General features: G+C 54.1%; 9 protein-coding genes across 9 annotated transcripts; 5 read left to right on the top strand and 4 right to left on the bottom strand.

The window, feature by feature from the left end:
* Nucleotides 1–658: 658 nt before the first annotated feature.
* PG997_002774 (uncharacterized protein) lies at nucleotides 659–2,332 on the bottom strand (the record flags this gene model as incomplete). Its single annotated transcript, XM_066807089.1, has 3 exons — nucleotides 659–1,015; nucleotides 1,078–1,990; nucleotides 2,244–2,332. 3 exons carry the CDS (start codon nucleotides 2,330–2,332, stop codon nucleotides 659–661), a joined length of 1,359 nt encoding a protein of 452 aa, XP_066670707.1.
* A 2,613-nt stretch (nucleotides 2,333–4,945) lies between these two features.
* On the bottom strand, nucleotides 4,946–6,306 carry PG997_002773 (uncharacterized protein; the record flags this gene model as incomplete). Its single annotated transcript, XM_066807088.1, has 4 exons — nucleotides 4,946–5,188; nucleotides 5,237–5,527; nucleotides 5,629–5,784; nucleotides 5,899–6,306. 4 exons carry the CDS (start codon nucleotides 6,304–6,306, stop codon nucleotides 4,946–4,948), a joined length of 1,098 nt encoding a protein of 365 aa, XP_066670706.1.
* A 1,542-nt stretch (nucleotides 6,307–7,848) lies between these two features.
* Nucleotides 7,849–8,835, top strand: PG997_002772 (uncharacterized protein; the record flags this gene model as incomplete). Its single annotated transcript, XM_066807087.1, has 1 exon — nucleotides 7,849–8,835. The coding sequence occupies one exon, from the start codon at nucleotides 7,849–7,851 to the stop codon at nucleotides 8,833–8,835; it is 987 nt and encodes a 328-aa protein (XP_066670705.1).
* Nucleotides 8,836–9,716: 881 nt separating this feature from the next.
* On the top strand, nucleotides 9,717–10,790 carry PG997_002771 (uncharacterized protein; the record flags this gene model as incomplete). The annotated part of the gene is made up of 2 exons (XM_066807086.1): nucleotides 9,717–10,170; nucleotides 10,354–10,790. The coding sequence occupies 2 exons, from the start codon at nucleotides 9,717–9,719 to the stop codon at nucleotides 10,788–10,790; spliced, it is 891 nt and encodes a 296-aa protein (XP_066670704.1).
* Nucleotides 10,791–12,671: 1,881 nt separating this feature from the next.
* On the top strand, nucleotides 12,672–13,419 carry PG997_002770 (oxidoreductase-short chain dehydrogenase; the record flags this gene model as incomplete). The annotated part of the gene is made up of 2 exons (XM_066807085.1): nucleotides 12,672–12,786; nucleotides 12,896–13,419. 2 exons carry the CDS (start codon nucleotides 12,672–12,674, stop codon nucleotides 13,417–13,419), a joined length of 639 nt encoding a protein of 212 aa, XP_066670703.1.
* Nucleotides 13,420–13,503: 84 nt separating this feature from the next.
* On the top strand, nucleotides 13,504–14,458 carry PG997_002769 (15-hydroxyprostaglandin dehydrogenase; the record flags this gene model as incomplete). The annotated part of the gene is made up of 2 exons (XM_066807084.1): nucleotides 13,504–13,737; nucleotides 14,108–14,458. The coding sequence occupies 2 exons, from the start codon at nucleotides 13,504–13,506 to the stop codon at nucleotides 14,456–14,458; spliced, it is 585 nt and encodes a 194-aa protein (XP_066670702.1).
* A 971-nt stretch (nucleotides 14,459–15,429) lies between these two features.
* On the top strand, nucleotides 15,430–15,751 carry PG997_002768 (uncharacterized protein; the record flags this gene model as incomplete). Its single annotated transcript, XM_066807083.1, has 2 exons — nucleotides 15,430–15,498; nucleotides 15,617–15,751. The coding sequence occupies 2 exons, from the start codon at nucleotides 15,430–15,432 to the stop codon at nucleotides 15,749–15,751; spliced, it is 204 nt and encodes a 67-aa protein (XP_066670701.1).
* Nucleotides 15,752–16,932: 1,181 nt separating this feature from the next.
* PG997_002767 (phosphoketolase) lies at nucleotides 16,933–17,325 on the bottom strand (the record flags this gene model as incomplete). Its single annotated transcript, XM_066807082.1, has 1 exon — nucleotides 16,933–17,325. The coding sequence occupies one exon, from the start codon at nucleotides 17,323–17,325 to the stop codon at nucleotides 16,933–16,935; it is 393 nt and encodes a 130-aa protein (XP_066670700.1).
* Nucleotides 17,326–17,345: 20 nt separating this feature from the next.
* PG997_002766 (XFP N-terminal domain-containing protein) lies at nucleotides 17,346–19,567 on the bottom strand (the record flags this gene model as incomplete). Its single annotated transcript, XM_066807081.1, has 3 exons — nucleotides 17,346–17,659; nucleotides 17,742–17,946; nucleotides 18,014–19,567. The coding sequence occupies 3 exons, from the start codon at nucleotides 19,565–19,567 to the stop codon at nucleotides 17,346–17,348; spliced, it is 2,073 nt and encodes a 690-aa protein (XP_066670699.1).
* Nucleotides 19,568–20,331: the final 764 nt, after the last annotated feature.

The following is a 20,331-nucleotide window of genomic DNA, read 5'->3' as shown; positions in this document are numbered from 1 at the left end:
GATAAGCGAGATCTAAGAGTGAATAGCAGCTAAATCGTATACAGGGAAAGGATTGCGCGAGCAGGAGAGCGCGGCTTGCATAGCAAATTGACATCGTTTCGACTTGAAACCTCCCTTCTTCATTTCTTTTTCTTCAAGTCATGGCAGCCCATACTTTTCATGATGTGCGCCCGCGATGGGGAAGGCGACAACGATCAACCATCGCGGACACTCCATTCGTCAGAGGCAGGATTCTGATTAAATGGTGAATGTACCAAACAAATAACGTTCTTGTGCTTCGGGTTCCGATGAAGGCCCCCCTCTCTCTATATACCTGGACAGAAAAAAATCAAACGCCAATCAATCAGCTCAATCTGCTACCAGCTACCGGCCAGCCACAGTAAATAAGATGCAAATGACCATATGTCCTCTCAACCCCGGGGAAAAAAGCAAGAAGCAATGCCAAACGAAAGGTCGCCATGAGTCTGTGGTGTGCGGCTCGATGCAAAGGTTACGTCTCTGTTGTTGTTGTTGCGTGTGCGTTGTGTATGAATCTCAGCCATATTCTTCCCAAGCCAGCCATCTAGTATCCCGCGTCTACGTAAGTCCTCTGTCTGGTCCAAAAACGCTTCTAGTCTTTCTTTGCGAGTTCTGCTTACCGTGCCATCCAGAGAGTAGGCTACGAGATACCCTCCAAGCTCCAGTCGCCCTTCTGTATCCTCTCGAGGACCTGGCGGCCCTTCTCGCTGAGCTCGGGCTTGCCGCCCTTATCCGTAACCTGGCTAAAGTAGATTGGCTGCCACGTCACATTGTTCTTCTCCCGCTCTCTCGCCTTTTCTCTCTGCTTCTCCTCGAGCTCCTGCTTGACGGTCGTCGCCTTGGAGAATTGTTTGGAGTGGATGGCCTGGGTGACGCCGTCCCACAGAACCAACGACTCGTTCTCAGCCTGCTTGTCCATTGGCGGTAGGTTCTTGGGCGCCATCTCTAGTGGGTTCAAATCGATAATGACCGTCTGCTTCTCTGGCGGGTGCGAGTCCTAGACATCACGTTAGTGATCAGGGAGCCCAAGATGTCAGCAAACGTGCATGGGGTACATACCACTGGCTTGGGGCCATGCGTGAACACGATCTTCTCCTTCCAGTTACCAGCAAGTCGCACCAAGACGTCCTTATCCGGCACGTCCTTGATGCGTGTCTTGTCATCCTTCTCGGGGTCGTATCGGAAGATAACGCCCTCGACCTTGTTCTGAGCCCGGCCTAACCAACCGTCTTCGACGTATTGCAGGATGACCTTTATCTTGGTCTTGGGGCAGGTCACGAACGCTGCCTCGCCAACGCTGACGCTGAGCGAGCCGCGGAGGATGCCGCCCAAATGCGCCGCGGGGTGTGTGAGCTGATACGTCTCGTTGTCGCGCTTCTCGAGGGTGATGAAGATGCCCAGGTTGTGCTCGCCGGGGGCGACTTTGATTGTGGTACCGGTGAACTTGGCGGAAATCTGATCGTAGCCCCGGGCGTGCACGCCCTTCTCTGGGCAGCTGATATAAAAGGCACTGACGGGAGGGTGGTGCGACGTCTGCTCTGTCAGGTACGCGATGCGTGTCGTGCCCGAAGGGTTCTCCGACATGGGAGGAACGGATACTGTGGAAGCAGCCGACGAGATGACGCCCTTGCCTGACTTGACGGACGACGCGCTACTAATGTTACCGCCCGCTGCGGCAGAGGGGGAGTTGATAGGGGGAGCATTGTTCTCTGCATCCCATGTACACCGGAAGAACTCGCCGAGACATGAGTTGTATGGCTTGCAGGGCTTTCCCTTGACGTATTTCAAGTCCTTGGTAAACCAGAAGCGCAGCACTTCCAGCATGCGGTCGACGGGTTCTTCGGCGGTGCCTATAGCGGCAAAGGCGTTGGGGACATCGAGATAAGTCCAGTATTCGAGATTCGGTCTCGGTTCGAGAAGTTGAGAGGGTAGGGAAAATCGAACAGCTGCTAGATCGGCAACACCGATAAATCTGCGACATTGGGATGCGTTAGACTCAGGTTCTACCGGGTACGACCGCTCGCCATGGCGACATGGCGTGGTGCAGGAACAGTATCATGTTGTTGCAGAGGCTGTCTGTGAATAGTGTCCGTCATCGGCTCCGCACCCCCGCGCGAGAATGTTGGCCCGCTGGGGCTGCTGGGCGGTGAAGCTATTCAAGAATGACATGCAGCGGCCGAAGAGTAAAGGGGGCGGCTGGGCAAAAAAGCAGAGCGCAAGCTCACCTTCTCAAAATGCCGATGAAAGTCCTCAGCTTGCCGCTGTCATTCTGAGGAATATCCTCGTTGATGGTTTCGGGCGGTGCTGACGCCATGATAATCAAAAAGCCAGCGGGCGAGTGGATGGGTGCTTGGCGGTTTTCGATTTCGATTCGGAGTACTGCTCAGCGAGGCGAGAGCACAGAAGGCTGGTTCAAGTAGTACAACGCAACACCGAGTCGCAGCCGGTCGGAGTCTGTCGTCTCGTTTTGATGCAGGCAAAGATCAAAGGAGCCGTGGTAGTCTTTGATTGCTCGCAAAATGAAGGAGAAAAGGCAGGGTTGACAGCTCGACTCGCGGATAGCGGAGATACTTGAGAGAGAAGATGTGACGTTAGCGCCTGCCCCTCGATAAGCATCAATTCTTTCCCTGAGGGTCTCCAGTGTCAAAGTGTCCGTCCCCAGTACTTTAGGTAGTGCTAGTAAGTACAGTGCAAGTGCAGCCTGTGCAGGCACCTTATTAGGCTTCAATAGGCCTGCCTGCCGGTGTTTCGTGGCCTGCCAAGCCCTTCAATGTTCCCAGCAGCAGTCAAGCTCACCTTTTCTTTTTGTCTTGTTTCGTCTCTCGTCTGGTCTCTCCCGCTTCTCGAAAGCCGAATATCCGCCGTGCAAACAAATGCGACGACGCAACGCAACCCACTTAGGTAAGTCGTCGAAGATGTTCGCTTCCTCTGGTCTGATTTACTCAGGACAGGATGGGGAAAGACACGTCGAAGTGAAGAGAAAGGAGGGAAGATAAGAGGGCTCGGTGATGGGTAATCAGTCAACCAGTGGTTGAGCAAAGGTTGGATGGAAGGATGGGATCATTGGGATGGATGTATTGCCGATCAACTGACCTTATGCCTTATCGCCCGCCCGCCTGCCCGCCGTCTTCTAGCCGTCTGGAAGGTTTAGTTCGTTTCAGTCACAGTGTGCAGTGTCGCGGGGGTTTTTGAAGTTGTCGCTGTCTTCGCTGTCGTCGCTGCCTGTCACTGCCTGACTTATACAGTACGAGTTTCCGCCTCTGGAGGGTTTATTAGTACCTACGGGCACCAGGAACCCTGCAGATCTCATCTGGCTTTGCTGGCTGGAGTTAAGCGTCCAGGGCGCCCAGGGCAAGACACTCCCGTCTTTTTCCCTCCTCCCCCTGGGCGGCTGGGCACTCCCCTGTGTCTCCCCTGCGCATCCTGTGCCTCCCCCAACCCAAACATCCGCCACTACGACGTCTCCAAAACCCGGAAGCCAATCAATGTCCAACGTGGGTCCTCCCATTTGACAACACCATCTCAAATATCGATTTTTGGCCAAACCTCGATATCGCTCGTATTCTACTCATAATAATCTGCGCGATTTCCCTGTCCTACCCTGCCCTGTCCTGCGTGCATATGCTGACTGATTAGTCTGCATGTGCCCAGCATGGCTTTCGATTGTGGTCGCATCTCCTGACGTCACGCTCGACTCCTCAATTCTTTCACGAGACAAGGGAAGGTGGCAGCTGACAGTCAAGATGTCGCCGTTCGACCAGCGCCGTGATGGATGGATGCATGGATTGTCCCTACCCAGCATCTATGCGTAGCTCGCATCGACTTGCTGCAATGCATCCACACAACACCACGTTGTCGGCCAGACCAATGAGAGCATGGGTAACACTAAGAGGTTAGTCAACCACCACTCTTCTGTACTTGGCACATTAGGTCCACCTATGGATCGATTCTATTGCGTGCATTTGCCCAAAGGGAATGTATATGTCAACGGTCACGCCATGGCCTTACAAGAGCCGGAAGTTACCCAGCAAAAGAAGCCCTACTGTCATTTTCCTGAAAAATGAGCAGCCTACGGTTCCCCGACGATGTGCCAAGAACTTCGAGTCACTTGAGACTTTTTACTTTGAGGAAGCAAGCTCCCGCCAGGCTCCCTGGTAAAAGTTGAGGCCGACTCACCCTCCTTGCCTATGGCAAACCGGATGAAAATGGCTGGTGCCAAAGTTCGGCTGAAAGAAACGGAAGAACATATTTTCGACCTTTTCGTTTCACGAACGACCGTTGGTGAAGCAGCGCCAACTAACAAGAGACGGAGTTGACTGCGCAATGGTTCATCGCATTTCCATATACTCTTCCCGAAGAGAACGTGGCAGTGCTTCCATGGGTCATGTGACGGCATCTCATGTTTGCCGCGCTTTGACGGGGGCCCCGACTGCCAAACACGGGAAGTGAAGCTGGACGTGCGCCACGAGACACCGAAAACAATTGCGCCCTGCATAGAATCGGCCGAGACACGCAACAGCCACCTGCAGCGAGTCTGGAGCGTCTGAGAACATGTCTCCTACCCTTGACAGGTCGCATTTACAAGCTCACGGCGAGGTGTATAACCATGCCGGAAATAGGAGCTGTCTACAGCCACCACCAAGGATGTTGCCCGAGTGTTTGCTTGCCAGCGAAACAACGTCAGTTGACCAAGAGCCGGATATGATATATGACACGGCTGTGGCTTTCGCGCTCTACAGCTAATCGCAGTAGATTCCAGACACGAGCCGTTCAGCCCGACGTCATCGGCGAGCTTTCCGATTCTGTCCATTTGGCGCACCCACGGATGGCACTAAGCATTAAGTACTTATGGTACACTGATGTTCAACAATACCGACGACACTCCTTATCCATGGCTTCTGCGTCGAGAGAATTGACCTTACTGCAGTCATAGTGCGGCATCACCGTCTTCCTTGCGGCGATGCTCATGAGGAGCCAACGTCCGCAATCCCTCGTCCAGTACTTGCACCACATGAGTTTGGCGCTCTCTGGCTTCGCGCTCTACTCTGTCCTTATGATCTTCAACCTCTTTCACAAACGCCTTCTCGAAGCCACGTATCTCATCCCCGATCTGTTTCTCGTGTTTGTGTATATTTTCACTCACTCCTTGAGCGCGAGCCTGCAACATCATCTGTCATTGGCATCAGATTACCAACAGTTTGGGTCGCCAGATACTTACCTCTACACGTTCTTTCAGGCTCTCGATGGTCCCGTCCAGGCCTGTCAGCTTATTGGCAATCCCTTCCAGCTTGGACATGTCAAAGCCGCCGACCTTGCCCACGTTGGCCTGCTCCATCCTTCTCGAGTTGGTCACCGAGGTGTAGCCGTCGGGGGTGTTGACTTCGATATCCTCTTTGACGTGCGTATACATCTTCTCGACCGTGTTCACCACCTCGTGCACGTCCAGCGTGCAGCCCTCGCGCGAGAAGTCACGTTCGCGCTGCTCGATGTATTCGCGGATCTTCTTCCACTAAATAGCGGTGGGTTCAGAGCTGTCAGCTTCTTGGAATGGTGCCGTGTCCGGTACACACTCCTGTACCGGGATAGTAATTGAGAGAGAGAGCGACGAACCTCGTTGCCATAGTACTTGAGTCGACCCGGAAGACCTGATCCCTTGAGGAAGGTCAGGAAACCCGCTATTATCGTATTGATGGCGCCAAATGCGGTAATGGCCTGGCTGCTCGTGCCGGCGGCTCCCATGGCAGTCAATGCGGCGGCGACGATGATCTGCAAGAAATAGCAGGCATTGATAACGGTCGAAAACACCTAACAGCTCAGCAAGTTGACCTTAAGGGTCAGCTTCTACAACACAGAACAGTAGGGCCTGGACCACAGGCTAACCTTGAAGCTGTCTTTGGACTTTTGCTCTGAATGCACGACGCGCGCGTAGATGCCGATGTTGGAAGCCGGGCGCGTGCCTACCAGGTTCTGCTCGGCGAAGCCTAGCCGCGGCGCGTCCGTGATGCCCAGCACCAGTCGGAACATGGTGAGCGGGTCGTCGCTCGGGATCACGACGCCCTGATGATGGTTGCTGCCTCCTCCGAAGTTCCACGTGTGCAGATGCTGAGCGGAGCTCGGCGCCGCTACGGTCGGCGACAGCGTGGCGGACGTTCGCGGCGCTGCGGCGGATGCTGTGAATGCGGATGGGGCCGGGACTGTTGCTGCGCTCTCAACGTCTGACTTCAGTGTGCCCTGCCGCGGCTTGCGCTTGAAGATCAGGCGTAGCGTAGCCTCTATGAACGAAGCCATGGTGAGTCAATATGGACCTGTGATCTCTCACCCTTCCTTTCTATTTGCGCGATGCTCAGTTGAGCGAGATGAGTTCAAGAGTGAGCTTCAGGAGAGTGAAACTCTGCTGCAGTGGCAAGCCCACGGCATCTTGAAGTAGGCGGGACCGCGTCGTTCGGAATAAGCATCTTCTCACGCATGCGAACTCGTTTCTTATGCAAACATAGCAATGGTCCCGTGTCTGACTCCTCTGTTGGCGTATTGATATGTCCATCATCATCGTTAGTCTGTGTGAAGACCGAGGATGGTGGTTCAGCTAACCATTTGCCGATGCATATGGCTTGCTGGGCCGTTCCGCGTGGAGCCAATGGCATGCTATGATCCCGCTTCGATTGCTGCAGATTGGACGTTGGAGGACTAGCGTGCCAAGAATATTATATGCACAGATACGCACGTTCGACCACTGCCGCTGTTTTGTCATTTGCCTGGTCGAGTTGCCGACAGGGATGCTTACAATATAACGACGGTAGGACTTGATCGGTTGATAAGCAGAGTCGGACTGGGCAATAGAAGGAGGGTTGTTGATGCCAGGCCGTCGATCAATGCCAATAAGTATTGACATCATGCATCTAGCTGCCGCGAACGGCTTAGATGGGATTTTACAGACAAGCTGGAAGTTGACATACATGAACGTAGGTCTATGTGATGGATGGTACTATGAAATCGGTACTCAGCTATCGCAGGGAGCAACTCCATAGCCTTCTCTTTGTAGGGTCCAGGCTGGCTTCGCTCCCATTATCAAGACTTGGACTTGGTGCATGTATGCCACAGACCGCGTCCGAGAAAGCAAAAAGCAAAGAAGGCGAAATTAATTATGTGTAAATATACATATATACTTATTTGCATTGGCATTGTGTGCTGATTACTTTCGATGTCATGGGACGCGGTTACTATTTCGTCCCAGGTAGCAACAACCGTATCCAGAGAAGGGGCTATTCCAATGCGATTCCCAGGTGTGACAGATGGGATACACAGAGCGAAACATCATCTTATGCTCTTACTCTCTGATTTTGTTCCACAGATTGGAAATCGACAAGGCCGTATCTTGGAGTACAGTCGGAAACGGGGGATGAGGCGACGCATACCCTGCAAGTTCGTGTGCTACCATGATCGTTCCAGATCGTCTATAGAGTCAGCAGTTGTAAGACAAATTCGACTCCTGGGTGAAATTGAATTAAAGCCAGATCTGCCGCTTTCCCCCGCATAATGCTACGCGCAAGTGACACTTGCGTACTCCTAAACGGCTGGATAAAGTCGGTTTAAGGTTTCATATATCGTTGGCCATAACCAACCAAACTGAGGCGTGTAAGGCAAGTTGACTCGCAGCATACCAAAGAATGCTCGAAACTTGTGCCCCATCGGAGAAACCAAATAGAGTCAGAAATATATGTAGCAAATTCCGCTGGTCCACTGGTGGCCATCTCTTCTGTTGTGAGTAGCCATTTGACCTTCGAATCGTTAGGTTTCATCCTGCGAGGTATCTCAGACTTGCACGAGCCCCCCATGCACGAACTGAAAAACATCCTCGCCGAGCTTGACCGCGGCAAGGCCAACCAGAACCCCAACGGGAAATGGGGCTTCACCATCTACCGCACCGACTGGAAGGACCAGAGGCTCTGGATGGACTACAAACGCCACCTACGCGACACCATCGCCGTCGCCCCGAAGGCGGATGACCCTGACACTGACGCAAATACCGAGCTGGATAAAGAGGCCAAGGCCAGGAAGAAGCTCAGTAAGAGGATCCGACTCGCGTTCAAACTCGTCGTTGTCGAGGACCAGGTGCTGAAGGGACGCACGACGGCGGAGGTGCGGCAGTATCACAGGGAGAAGGTACGGGCGTACCTCGACGACAAGCCTTTTCGTTTCTCGGGGTTTCCGGGGGAGGAGGGGGAAGAGGATGGCGCTGGGGAAGGGATAGACGGCAGTCACGCTGAACACGCCGAAGTGAAAGTTGAAGACGATGAACAAGTCGAAGACGAGAAACCACAGGACGAGCAACCGGAACAACTACCACCTACACCGCCGCAATCCTCACCACCAAACCAAGGCGAAGCCGCAGACGAGGCACAGACAAACCCACCACCAGCACCATCCCCTCCGCGTGAAGAAAAACGCGTCGGCCACGTCTGGCAGGACTACTTCGTCCACGTCAACGAAGTCGTCCTGGCCAAGTACAAAGCGGCCCGGGAGCGCGAGAAACTGCTCCTCGTCAACCCCGCAATCTACGCCCACGCCGACAACGACACGCTCTTCGTCGCCGTCGTGGCCGAGGCCGAGCGCTTCGATTATAGACTGCAACGTTTTGGTCCCTGGGAAGGCGACGGCAGCGTGCCCGAGGCGCGCATGGCGTGGCAGTATGTCCAGATTGGGAGGCTGCCGGTGCTGTACGATTACCTGAGTCGTCGGCCGCTTGGTGCGGCGCAGTTGGGGGCGATACCGGAAACTGTTCATTCCCGTGGTGGCGGCGGAGGTGGAGAAGGGGAATAGAAGCTGAGGTTTTGCGGAACTTGCGGTATGGGAGGCCTTACACGACGATCGAAGCGGATGATCATGGGCCGTGGTACGACCGATTCTGTTCCCCGCCTGCGGTGAACAGTATCTGAGTATTGGCGGATGCAGTTGCTGGACGAGAGTCATACCAAGCTTATAAACCCGCTTGCCTCGGGATACGACAACAATAGGCACCAGGTCCCCTTTCCTACGTGTTGGTCCCTTATGAGGCCAACTTTCCGGTGTGGCCGTTGGATCTCACGTAATCCGAAGGTTTCGACCAATGGTGGCGACTTTCCATAAGTACATATATAGATAAATATCACTTATTACTGATACATTAAGGGAGTGAGTGACAAGGCTTGTACATATACGGGAGCAATCGGAGCAGCTTTGTGAAGAAAAAGACATGTTTCTCGCAAATAGATGTTACAAGCGGGTATGCGCTGCGGACCTGCTGGGCAGGGATCATCGTTAGGTAGTGAGTAGGAGACCTCAATCTCTGCATGCCGTGTTCCACGACCTTGCGTGGGATCGTGGCTGGTTTGCTGCGGCTTCTTCATTAGGCGTTTTCTTCAGCCTGCTGATTTATTGCTGAGGTTGCGTGTCATGTGCATGACAGAGTAGCATCCTCTTTATTTTTAAATGATTGAATGATACCTTGCGCAGGCTGCCTTGGCAAATAGAATGCAGCTTATTCACACCTCGACAAAACTCCAACCCGCCATGTAATATCCTTCCTTGTTGACCTTAACCGCTTATCAGCTTCTGCTCTTCTCTTCTAGATTATCATTACTGGTCGCTGGTGCCAGACAAGAAGGACCCAGAGCTTCAATGTTACAACAATAATCCCTAGACTCGTCTATCCCCTAGCCATGATGAACGGGGAAAGGCAAACGGACCGGGTATCCGAAAAGGCGACGGTAACCCACGCAGACTGCTCGTCATCTGCATGTAAGCACAGCTCAGGCAGCATCCTAACAACACAGAAGAAGGACAGCAATGAAGAGATCCTCAAGTTACTCCAAGCAATTCAACGCAATGGCGAGCGTCAAATACAGCTTCTCGAGGATGCTATAACTGAGGAACCCGACATGGAAGAAAGACAAGAACATATGAATCAGCAACCAATAGCCCCTGAGAAGAAACCGAACTTGGCCTATAAACCCTGGTCATCCTATGAACCTTGGATGGGGAGACATGACGAGGCTGCTACGGATCTATTCACCAGCTCTGATGAGGACCAAAAACTTTCCATGGTTATAATTCTTGGAACTTTGCGGGTGACACCAACTTTGATGGATAAATTGAACGTGGGTGAAAAGGCATGGAGTTTCTTTCTATACCACCAGCACGTCAAAGGCCCATGGATATCCAAACCAGCCACAGAATCGAATAGAACAGAAAAAGGGAATCGAATAAGAAGACTATTGCTCAAAGGCTTACCCGAGGTCGTACTAAGACGAAAGGGGACTTTGATACAACTCAGATTTTCTGATAGCGAATCTCCAAAAGGCGATATGGATCCAGATTTGGCGCAATATATCATACGGGAATGGCTCAAGAACCCCGATCTCGGCTTTTCGCCTTATGGAGAGACTCACGCTATCTTCCCCCACGAGTTGTTGAGACGCACATGCAAAGTTGGAACGGGGCCGATCCGAATGTCTGACAACCTTTTCCATTTCCAGCACATGGCTTTCGTTATGGAGTTCATGGCAATCCAGGCGCCGAGAGGCCCTGTATTGTCCAATGTCGAGGCTGCATGGGATTTCACTCTTGCCTTTGTGGCTCCCTGGAAGACGATCGTACAGCCCTCCTGCACAAGGCACAACGGATTTTGGACTTCGCCGAAAGACTCTGCCCACAGAATTCTACTTGAGACACTCACGCTTCAACATTTTATGCGAGTGTTTTCCACAATCCAGAAAGACTCTTCCAAGGCAGATTAGGTGAGGTGGGCGGAATTGGGCGGGATTCGAATGTCCCGTACAACGGGGGGCTTAGAAAGAACAAGAGTCAACAAAGCCAACCAGCCGTTGGTTCGACGCTTGGAATTGACAGATAAGAGACTCGGCCAGATGATGGTGACCAGCATCGACCTAGAGTCTCCCGTGTACAAGATGATTCGCCTGACCGACTTGGCTGTGGGCGTTTCGACGTCGGAACCTGTGGAGGTCAAGGCAGACAAGCAGCATGGGACACATCGGTGGCACGGTGGAATTGCCATCTTCCAGGAGGCTGTGCTAGCAAGCTTCATGACTTGGTACCAATAGTGGGAGGAAACTATGTATCATATTGATGCTGTGCTAAAGGTGCAGGTGGGCTTGCTCCGTCCCCTCCCCCCCTATTCCAACGACTAACAATCTTTCACAGCTGGAAGACATCTTCGATCCCACGACCAGAATGCATCTAATGTTCGAATCAAACTCCAATAGTAAATTCGAGCAGTCGGAGACTTATTTCTTCGTCATCGAATTACTTCGAATCGCCTCAGATTGGATTACCGAGGCGGTGGCCGATCTGGACGCCTTACGGGTTTGGACCGATAGGATCGATTGTGGACACGAGGAAATCACTGCCTCGATCGAATCCAAGTGGAGGGAATCATTGATGTGGCCAAGAAGCATGAGTCCGAACTCCTGGCCAGAATCGATAAGAAGAGGTTGGAGGTGAACAGTTTACGTGATGGAGTAAGTGTCATGGAGGCATACCACCTATCCGATGATCTGAAAACCGGAACTAACTGACACGTTCTCATAGCTTTTCAATGCCACTTCCGTACGCGAGTCCACCAAGGGTACTCATATCAACGAATATATTCTGGTGTTTACCGTGATGACGCTTCTCTATCGTCCTTTGGGATTCATGGAAGTGAGATAAAACCGTATTCCTGGAGCATCGCGATGTGGATTGCAACTGACAGATGTGTCTTAGACACTTTACGGGGTTGACATGTTCGACTTCGACGTGCCAGGGCAAAAAAGACAGTTCGCCATCACCACAGGCGTCGTGGCGGGTCTACGTATCTGGGGGCTCTGGGGCTCCTATACGGAGTGAGACGCAGGCGCAAGAAAGGCAGCTGCCGCGAAGTATGGGCAGGACTTATGCAAGAGACTCTGACGTCAGTCAGCAGTACGCTGTTCCAGTTCAAGGAAGCGTTTGGTGCAGAGTCCGAGTTGAAGGCGGAAGAGTTCATCGTCCAGAATGAAATCCCCGAGCACTTAAAGAAGTCGTTCTTCGCTGACTCCGGGCAGAACTCCGATAATTCAGGGGAACATCGGACCAGAGAGCAAGACAGACGCCACACATGGCTTAAGGATCTTAACAGGCGGGGTGGTAATGATACTCCTGTTCCTGGTGTGTAGCAGACTCCATAGGAAGGCTGCCTCTAAGAGTAAGAGTACCTAGTATAGCTGCCAGGTTAGATTAACGATTTAAGATTGAGATTGAAGAAAAAACGTTTAACTATAATAATAATATCCATCCAAGGCTCGCTCCGCGAAACTGCATGCGCCTGAAGGGTTATCTGGCATGAAGTGCCGTTGCAATCCTCCGCTATATCCGATCCTTTAGGCCGCCCCTGTACCCCTCGCAGTCAATCCAAACAGGGCAATGAGCGCCATCGACTGTAACCCAACGTTTGAGGGGTAAAAGTGACTCCCTAAACTTTCATCCGTTTGCCGAATTTTAATAGTAGGCTCGTTCCCTCTGCAACTCCCCTCCCTAATGTCCTGATACTCATGAGTTTCCCGCGATGGCTCTCGTTCAGATCGATACAGAAGCTTTCTCAAGTCTGAAGGATAAGGTGGTGGTAATAACTGGTGAGATCAATGCTTTACCGTGTTGTCAAATTGAGGCCACTCTTTGATAGCCAGCTCACGCTTTCTATTCCGTTTACAGGTGCGACAACCGGCATTGGTGAGGCCACAGTCGCGAAATTAGCCGGTAAGCGTGCCCATTTTCGCCCGGAGGGGGGAGGGGGGGGTCAGGGAAAACCAGATGTAGCATCAGCATGCCCTTTGTTTTTGCCACTAATGATATACAGATCTCGGAGCAAAAGTCGTCTTCGGCGATATCAAGGCCCCCGAGCAACCACCTGGCTCAGATCATGTCACCTTTGTTCATACCGACGTGACCAGCTACGCCTCGGTCCTGAACCTCTTCAAGCAGGCCTGGCAGCTGCACGGCCGCATCGACTATGCCATTTCCAACGCGGCCGTCGTGGAGACTGGAAAACTGTTCGCCACGGGGAACGACGACAGCGCCATTGAGGAACCTCCCCCGACGCTAGTCTTGGATATCAACCTCAAGGGGTCCGTCTTCTTCACTCGCGTCGCCGTGCATTTCCTCCGCAAGAGTCTCGCCCGTCACCGTGAAGCGACTGGTGACGCCGCCCAGAAGGACGCGTCCATACTCCTTGTGGGCTCGATTGCCAGCTTGGGCGAGTTCCCCGGGTTGTTCCAGTACAGCGCTACCAAGCAGGGCATCATGGGCCTGTTCAGGAGCACCAAGAACTACCTCCCCGAGACCGAGGGGATCCGCGTCAACGCGGTGCTGCCCAACTCGACTCGTGAGTAACTATTTACCTAACCCTGAGCCCCCCGCCATAGCCCGTCTATACTTTTCGGGTGTTAATTTCCCGTTCCGCTTTCAGGGACGAACATGGTCGCCGGAGTCATCGACCTGTACGACGCCAACGGGCTGCCCAGCAACGACCCCGAAGACGTCGCCAACACCTTCCTCCACGCCCTGTCGAGCCGCGTCAGCGGCGAGGCGCTCTACGTCTCCGGCGCCAGGACGTACGAGGTCGAGAAGACGCTCGCCCGCGTGAAGGGGGCTTGGCTGGGTCAGGAGCTCTACGATGAGCTTCTGGCTTGTCAACGCGCTCTTGGAAGGGTACGTTGTTTGATCTGATGACTTCCCACTCCGTGCGTGGGACACGGCATCACGGAGCTCGGGCTAACCTGTGGTTTCTTCCAGGGAGATAATTGGACGGACGGGAAGGGTGGGGAGTGAATCAGAACGGGATGTTAAGCTTTGACATTGTGCTCCCTGCACCCTTGGCGTACTCAAATTCGACATTCGCAGCTCGCGAGGCTCATGGTGGATTGGTGGCTACTAATGTAAGACAACGAAGACGGGACGGCATGCGTTTGGTTTTAGTACTCTTGTTATTCACTGTTACGCGATGGACAATATCGAATTGTCATTTCAATGCACTTCTGCTTGAACCCACATCAGCGATATCACAATGTCGAGGCTTCAGAGTAATCAGCGACACGGTCCCCTGCGACTTGCTTGTGCGGGGCTGCTGCTGCGGTACTGCACCCAGCTCCGGTTCTTCGTGTACCACTCGACGTCGTACCGGGACCTATCGGACCGCGGCGACTACGACGAAGTCACGCCGCGGCAGCTGTTGCACTCCAAGGACACGCTGAGGGAGATCGAGCTGGACTTTGGGGAGACGTTTCCGCGGTCCGAGGAGCCCCTCACGAGCAAAGACGACGACCTCAAGGAATTCACCGCGTCGCGAGACTTTAGGTATAGTGCCGCCGACGACCCACCGCCCGAACCCCCGGGGGGGAAACGGATGCGTCCATTTGGCGTACGGGATTGATGGATGATGGCCGGTGGTGGGACTGGTCCTGGGGAGACCCGGAATGCCAGCCCGGCGTCTCGGACTCGGCGTCAGACGGGGCAGATGACGAGCGTCCCGAAGCAGAGGGTCCGGCCCCGGCCCCGGAGTCGGATTGGGACTACGAGGCTTATCCGGACTTGGAATCGTACTTGATTAAATATTGATCTTTTGCGCCAGTTGGATCCCATGAAACTCCGTCGTGGGAGATGACATCTATACGGGAACAAGAAATTCTTACCGCTGTCTCTGACCACGCTTCCTTCAGGGCGCATTTCGAAGCAATTTGCGGTTGCCAACTTTCTCTCCCCATCGAAACCAAGAGTTTGGAGAACAGCATGGCGTTTAGGTGGGTTTCAGGTGGCAACCGAGATTGCGGGAGCCAAGGAGCGAGGCCGGAGAAACACGCATACCCCTGTATCCTTGAAATTTATACTTGTACAGGGGGTCTACCTCGAGCCCAGATCAGGTGCCCAAACGCGCGCCATAGTCGATCAGATCCATGTAAACCCTATCTGTCATCGCCGTCCTGGATAAGGATGAATGCAAGGAGGCCAAGCCGGCGGCAGTCGGCCGTCTCGGCGCCCTCGTGACCGACGGGGAGCCGGGGTCGTGGGGAGGGGGAATAAGCTTTCGATACCCCATGGACGGACGGCGGCGACCCACATCACAACGGGGCCGCAAGATCTCATCGATCTCACCGCAGGTTACGCGAGGTCCCACCAATACGTGACTCTAGTATAGCAATAACACACGCCGAATAGGGGGCCATTATACCAGAGCTAGAAGGAGATGTTTGCACTCTCATGATCTATAAGTAGGCAACTCTCCCCCAGCTTCAGTGTCAATAGTCAGCACTCCAGCACAGTCAATCGATCCTCGCACGCTACTATACTTCTCACTTCAACAGACCAACTCTGTCTAAACAACTATCCTCTCATCTGCAAGCAACCATGCGTTTCTCCATCCTGACCGCCATCTTCGCCACCGCGCTCGGCGTCGCCGCCCAGCAGACCTGCGAAGTACGTTGAAAGACTGACCAATTTATTCCAATCCGCTCTTCCTCTTCCCCCTCGCCTACTACCATCGTTCCATCGTGTTGTTTTTACCCGTCGGGCTAACTCTGTGGGTGTGTCACAGGATTGCTGCAACATCTGTGCGGTCCAAGTCGGCGACGGCGTCCACTCCAACCTCGAACTCAACAACTGCTGGGGCAACTGCGAGGCCTACTTGTGCCATCAGAAGTGCGCCGGCGAGAAGTACAACCCCGAGTAGGGCGGCGCACGCTTTGTGAATGTGCAGGCTCGAGAGCACAGGGGGCAGGGGCAGGATAGAAGGATGCTTTGAGGGGCTGTCGGAGCGGGCTAAGTAGTTGGAAGTAGTTGGAAAAGGGGGTCCGGGGATCTAGACGCTTCAACATGTAAACCATCTTCTACTTGGATATCAACCTTTTACAATGCAACAGCGCTGCGAGCTACAAACACGAGCAGCTTTTCTCCCATTGTAACCAGTGTCGCTAGTCTTTGACTGATCAAGGCCGTGTCGTTCCCTCTCCTTTTCTTAATGTTGTGCGTTAGAAAGAGAGAGAGGGGGGGTCCCGAGTATAATTGCAAGATCCGAACCCCACAACAGCCCGACTGCCCTTCGCGATGCGTACCTAAGCGGGAAAAGGCCCCATTTCAGATTCAGTACCACCCGATGGCCTCTCCCGGATGCTACTGTCCACCAAGAAGACCAACACGCGGTGCCCAACCCAGGCAGTTACGCCCGCAAATAATGAAGATGATGGGGTGTGTGTGTGTGTGTATGTGCATCCATCGCCCCCTGCTTGCAGATGCAGATGCAGTGCGGGACGGGGCGGGTGCTTGTTTTGTAGATCGGAAGAGGGGGTAAACCGAACCCTCGTACGTTGTCGTTGTATTCTTCTCTTTTTTGGTCAGTCCATGCAGATGATTATATTGAATGAGTGGGGATGGCTGGTCGGCCCCTTGGGCCATACGCTGCAACCCTCGCGTGTTCTCGCGTCGAAGTTCGGCTTGCGAAGTAATGTAGTGGGAGGGAGTCCGAAAGCAATCTCCGCCCTCGCATGTCGAGCCGCACTGCATTGGCATATATAGACGAAGGGTTGTCCCCCGGTGCAGTAGCCGAAATTCGACGCTTTGTTCCATGTCACTCTGTGCTGTGTGGTTTCCAGCCATCTGTCAAGTCACCACTGGTTTCTATCAAGTCAATATAATTGCCATGAAGCCAAGTCTTCAATCATATAGTTTGTTTGCTATAACACACTGTACATCGAGTTCCCCGTATCCGAAGCAATAGCCAAAACGACAGACACTGACACTTACTTATGCTTATTTCTAGAAACGAATGGAGAGAACATGAATCGTAACATCAGACAACATTGCAGACCCAACCAACACACGACCGAACGAGACCAAACCAAACCATCATCAAACTCAATGATGCGGGTGCTTCAGCTCCAAATGCCCCAGCGCCTTCCGATTCTTCTCCATCAACTCCTGCGGCCAAGTCCAGTTCGTGAGGAAGTCCGGATCGACCCCAAACTTGAACGCCTCCGTCGCCGCCGAGAGCTGCGCCGTGTGCAGCCGCTCCCGCGCCGTCGAGCCGCGGTTGCCCAGCTGCGGCATGCGGTCGATGGCGTCCATGGCGAGACTGAACCGGTCCGTCTTGTTGCGGATTGCGAGCTCCAGCGGCGTGTTGATGTTGCCCTTCTCCTGGTACCCGCGCACGTGGATGTTGGCGTTGCCGGGCCGCTTGTACGTCAGCCGGTGCACGAGCCAGGGGTAGCTGTGGAAGTTGAAGATGATGGGCTTGTCCGCCGTGAACATGGAGACCCACTCGGCGTCCGTCATGCCGTGCGGGTGGTCGGCGTGGCTGATGAGCTTGAACAGGTCGACGCAGTTGACGCAGCGGATCTTGAGCTCGGGGAGTTTTGGAGGAGCAGGTCGATGGCCGCCAGCGACTCGTTGGTCGAGATGTCGCCGCAGCTCGCCATGACCAGGTCCGGCTCCGCGCCCAGGTCCGTGCTGTACTGCGACCAGATGCTGATGCCCTTGGTGCAGTGGATCACGGCCTCGTCCATGGTCAGGTACTGGATGTGGTTCTGCTTGTCGGCGACGATGACGTTGACGTAGTTGCTGGAGCGCAGGCAGTGGTCCATGGCTTTTCAAGTGGGGTCAGTATCAGGACTAGCCGGAGAGGCAACATCGGGAGGTAGGTAGGTAGGTATGGGAGTGAAGCTTACTCGATAGGAGACAGTTTCCGTCAGGAGGTAAGTAGATACGAACCACTTCGGGGCTCTTGTTGGCAACGACATCAAGGAAACCCGGGTCTTGATGCGTGAAACCGTTATGGTCTTGGCGCCAGACGACGGCCGTCAACAAGATGTTGAGCGAAGCCACCCTGACACGCCACTCGACCTCGAGACACTTCTCAATCCATTTGCAGTGCTGTGGATTTCAAGTTAGCCATTGCAGCAACTCGATGCAAGCAAGTGCGGCTGTGGATGGTACTTACTTGGTTGACCATGGAGTCAATGATGTGGATGAACGGCTCGTAGCTGTTGAGCAGCCCGTGGCGGCCACTGAGGACATATCCCTCCATCCAGCCCTCGACGGTGTGCTCCGAAAGCATCTCCATGACGCGGCCGGCGGGCGCAAGGTTGCCACCATCGCTGTCCTCTTCGAAGTACTCGCCCAGCCAGACCTTCTTACCGGCCTGGTAGACGTCGCCCAGCTTGTTGGACTCGGTCTCGTCGGGCCCGTAGAGGCGGAAGTTGTTGGGGTTCTTCTTGACCACGTCGCGGAGGAAGATTCCAAAGTTGGACATGCTGGCCCCGCTGGTGGCGCCGGGCTCCGGGACTTGGATGGCGTAGTCGCGGAAGTTGGGCAGCTTCAGTGGCTTCCTCAGTGCTCCGCCGTTCCCGACGGGGTTGGCACTCATGCGTCGGAGACCCGTGGGGCACAGGCTCTTCAGCTCGTCGGAGATCCTGGCATCCTCGCCAAAGAGTCGTTCGGGTTCATAGGACCTCATCCAGTCCTCCAAGGTCTTCAAGTCCTTGGGGTTGGTCTTGACGCCGGTGATGGGGACCTGGTGGGCACGCCAGTACCCCTCGAGGTACTTGTCATTGACCTTGCGCGGGCCGGTCCAGCCCTTGGGCGTCCTGAGGATGATCATGGGCCATCGCGGGCGGAAGGGTTTTCCGGATTCACGGGCCTTCTTCTGGTAGCCCCTGATGTCATCCACGCATCGCTCCAAGGTGGCAGCCATTGCTTGGTGCATCGACTCAATGTCGGAGCCCTCGACAAAATAGGGGGTCCACCCGTAACCCAGGAACAGCTGCTCAATCTCCTCATGGGGGATACGTGCCAGCAGGGTGGGGTTGTTGATCTTGTAGCCATTTAGATGCAGCACGGGGAGTACAGCGCCATCCGTGATGGGGTTCAGGAACTTGTTGCTGTGCCAGCTGGTGGCCAGGGGCCCAGTCTCGGATTCACCATCGCCAACCATGGTCAACGCGATCAGATTTGGGTTGTCAAAAACTGCGCCAAAGGCATGCGAGATGGCATAGCCCAGCTCACCACCCTCGTGGATGGAGCCAGGGGTCTCTGGGGTGGCATGAGAGCCAATGCCGCCGGGGAAGGAGAACTGCTTGAAAAACCGCTGCATACCCTCGAGATCCTCCGACATGTCGGGGTAGACCTCGGAGTACACGCCTTCCAGGTAGGACTGGCTGAGCACAGCGGGGGCACCGTGGCCCGGTCCCGATACGAAGAGGGCATCGAGATCATGCTTCTTGATCAAGCGGTTCATGTGCATCCAGGTGAAGATCTGACCAGGGGCAGAACCAAAGTGGCCGAGCTGGCGGCTCTTTATGTGTTCCTTCTTGAGAGGTTCCTTGAGCATAGGGTTGTCGATGAGATAGATCATGCCAAGACAGAGATACAAGCTGGCCTTGAAGAAGTCATCGTACTGCTTAATCTCCTCCTTGGACAGCGGCTTGCCCGTGACTGTCGATCGGGCCACACCGTAGGGCTGGATCTTCTCGACGGTTGCCTTGTCGCACTCCATTGTGGGCTATGGGTAAAGAGCAGGGGATAATAAGACTCAAGAGGGGATGTGGTCTCTGGGGGAAATACGGTCACACTTCGCCTGAGGCTCCGTGTGCCTATATGTGGGTGTGTGTAAGTGCGCGTGAATACCAAGATGAGCCTATTGATGATGTGGTATTGAATGAGGAAACAATATGTCGCTGATCCAATGTTGACGTATGTGCGGCAATTCAGATGCCAGGTCTTATTTATACGGGTGGAGAAGACTGCATGGTGTCAACGCATGTTAACCTTTGACAGGAAGTGCAGTGTGCAGCAGCAGTTGATCGCCTGTTAGACATGCCTATCCGGGAAACTTCATGCCTGGTTCCTTCGTATCGCGGCGCAACATCTCACGTAGCCGTACTCGCGACCGAGGCGGCCCAGGCCGTCGGGCCAAGAAGGCGCGGTGCGGCAAAGTCATGGCCATAGATGATTCTGCCCGTCGACACGGGGTATAGTCTGCAAGCGAAGTTTCTCTTGCCTCTGATGCAGGCCTAGATGGCATGTTAGTCAGCGACCAATGAGACCGGCATCATCCTACCTCGACTCGACATGGGCGAATCAACGGCTTGGCTACGGCCAATGTAGTCCATCTGCACACTGGTCTAGAAGCAGATGTGGTCTGATCCGGAAGCTGATATGGAACGACGTCAAAAAGTTTGGCAGCTCTTGGGGGACGTCATGGGCCGGCCTTACAGCGTTTGCCCCGCCAATAAACCCCAATCCGCCCCGAGCATCCAG

This window comes from Apiospora hydei (assembly GCF_038363865.1).
Source record: "Apiospora hydei strain CBS 114990 chromosome Unknown utg000004l_segment0_segment0, whole genome shotgun sequence".
Lineage (NCBI taxonomy): Eukaryota > Fungi > Ascomycota > Sordariomycetes > Amphisphaeriales > Apiosporaceae > Apiospora > Apiospora hydei.
This window is presented reverse-complemented; position numbering and strand designations above follow the sequence as displayed.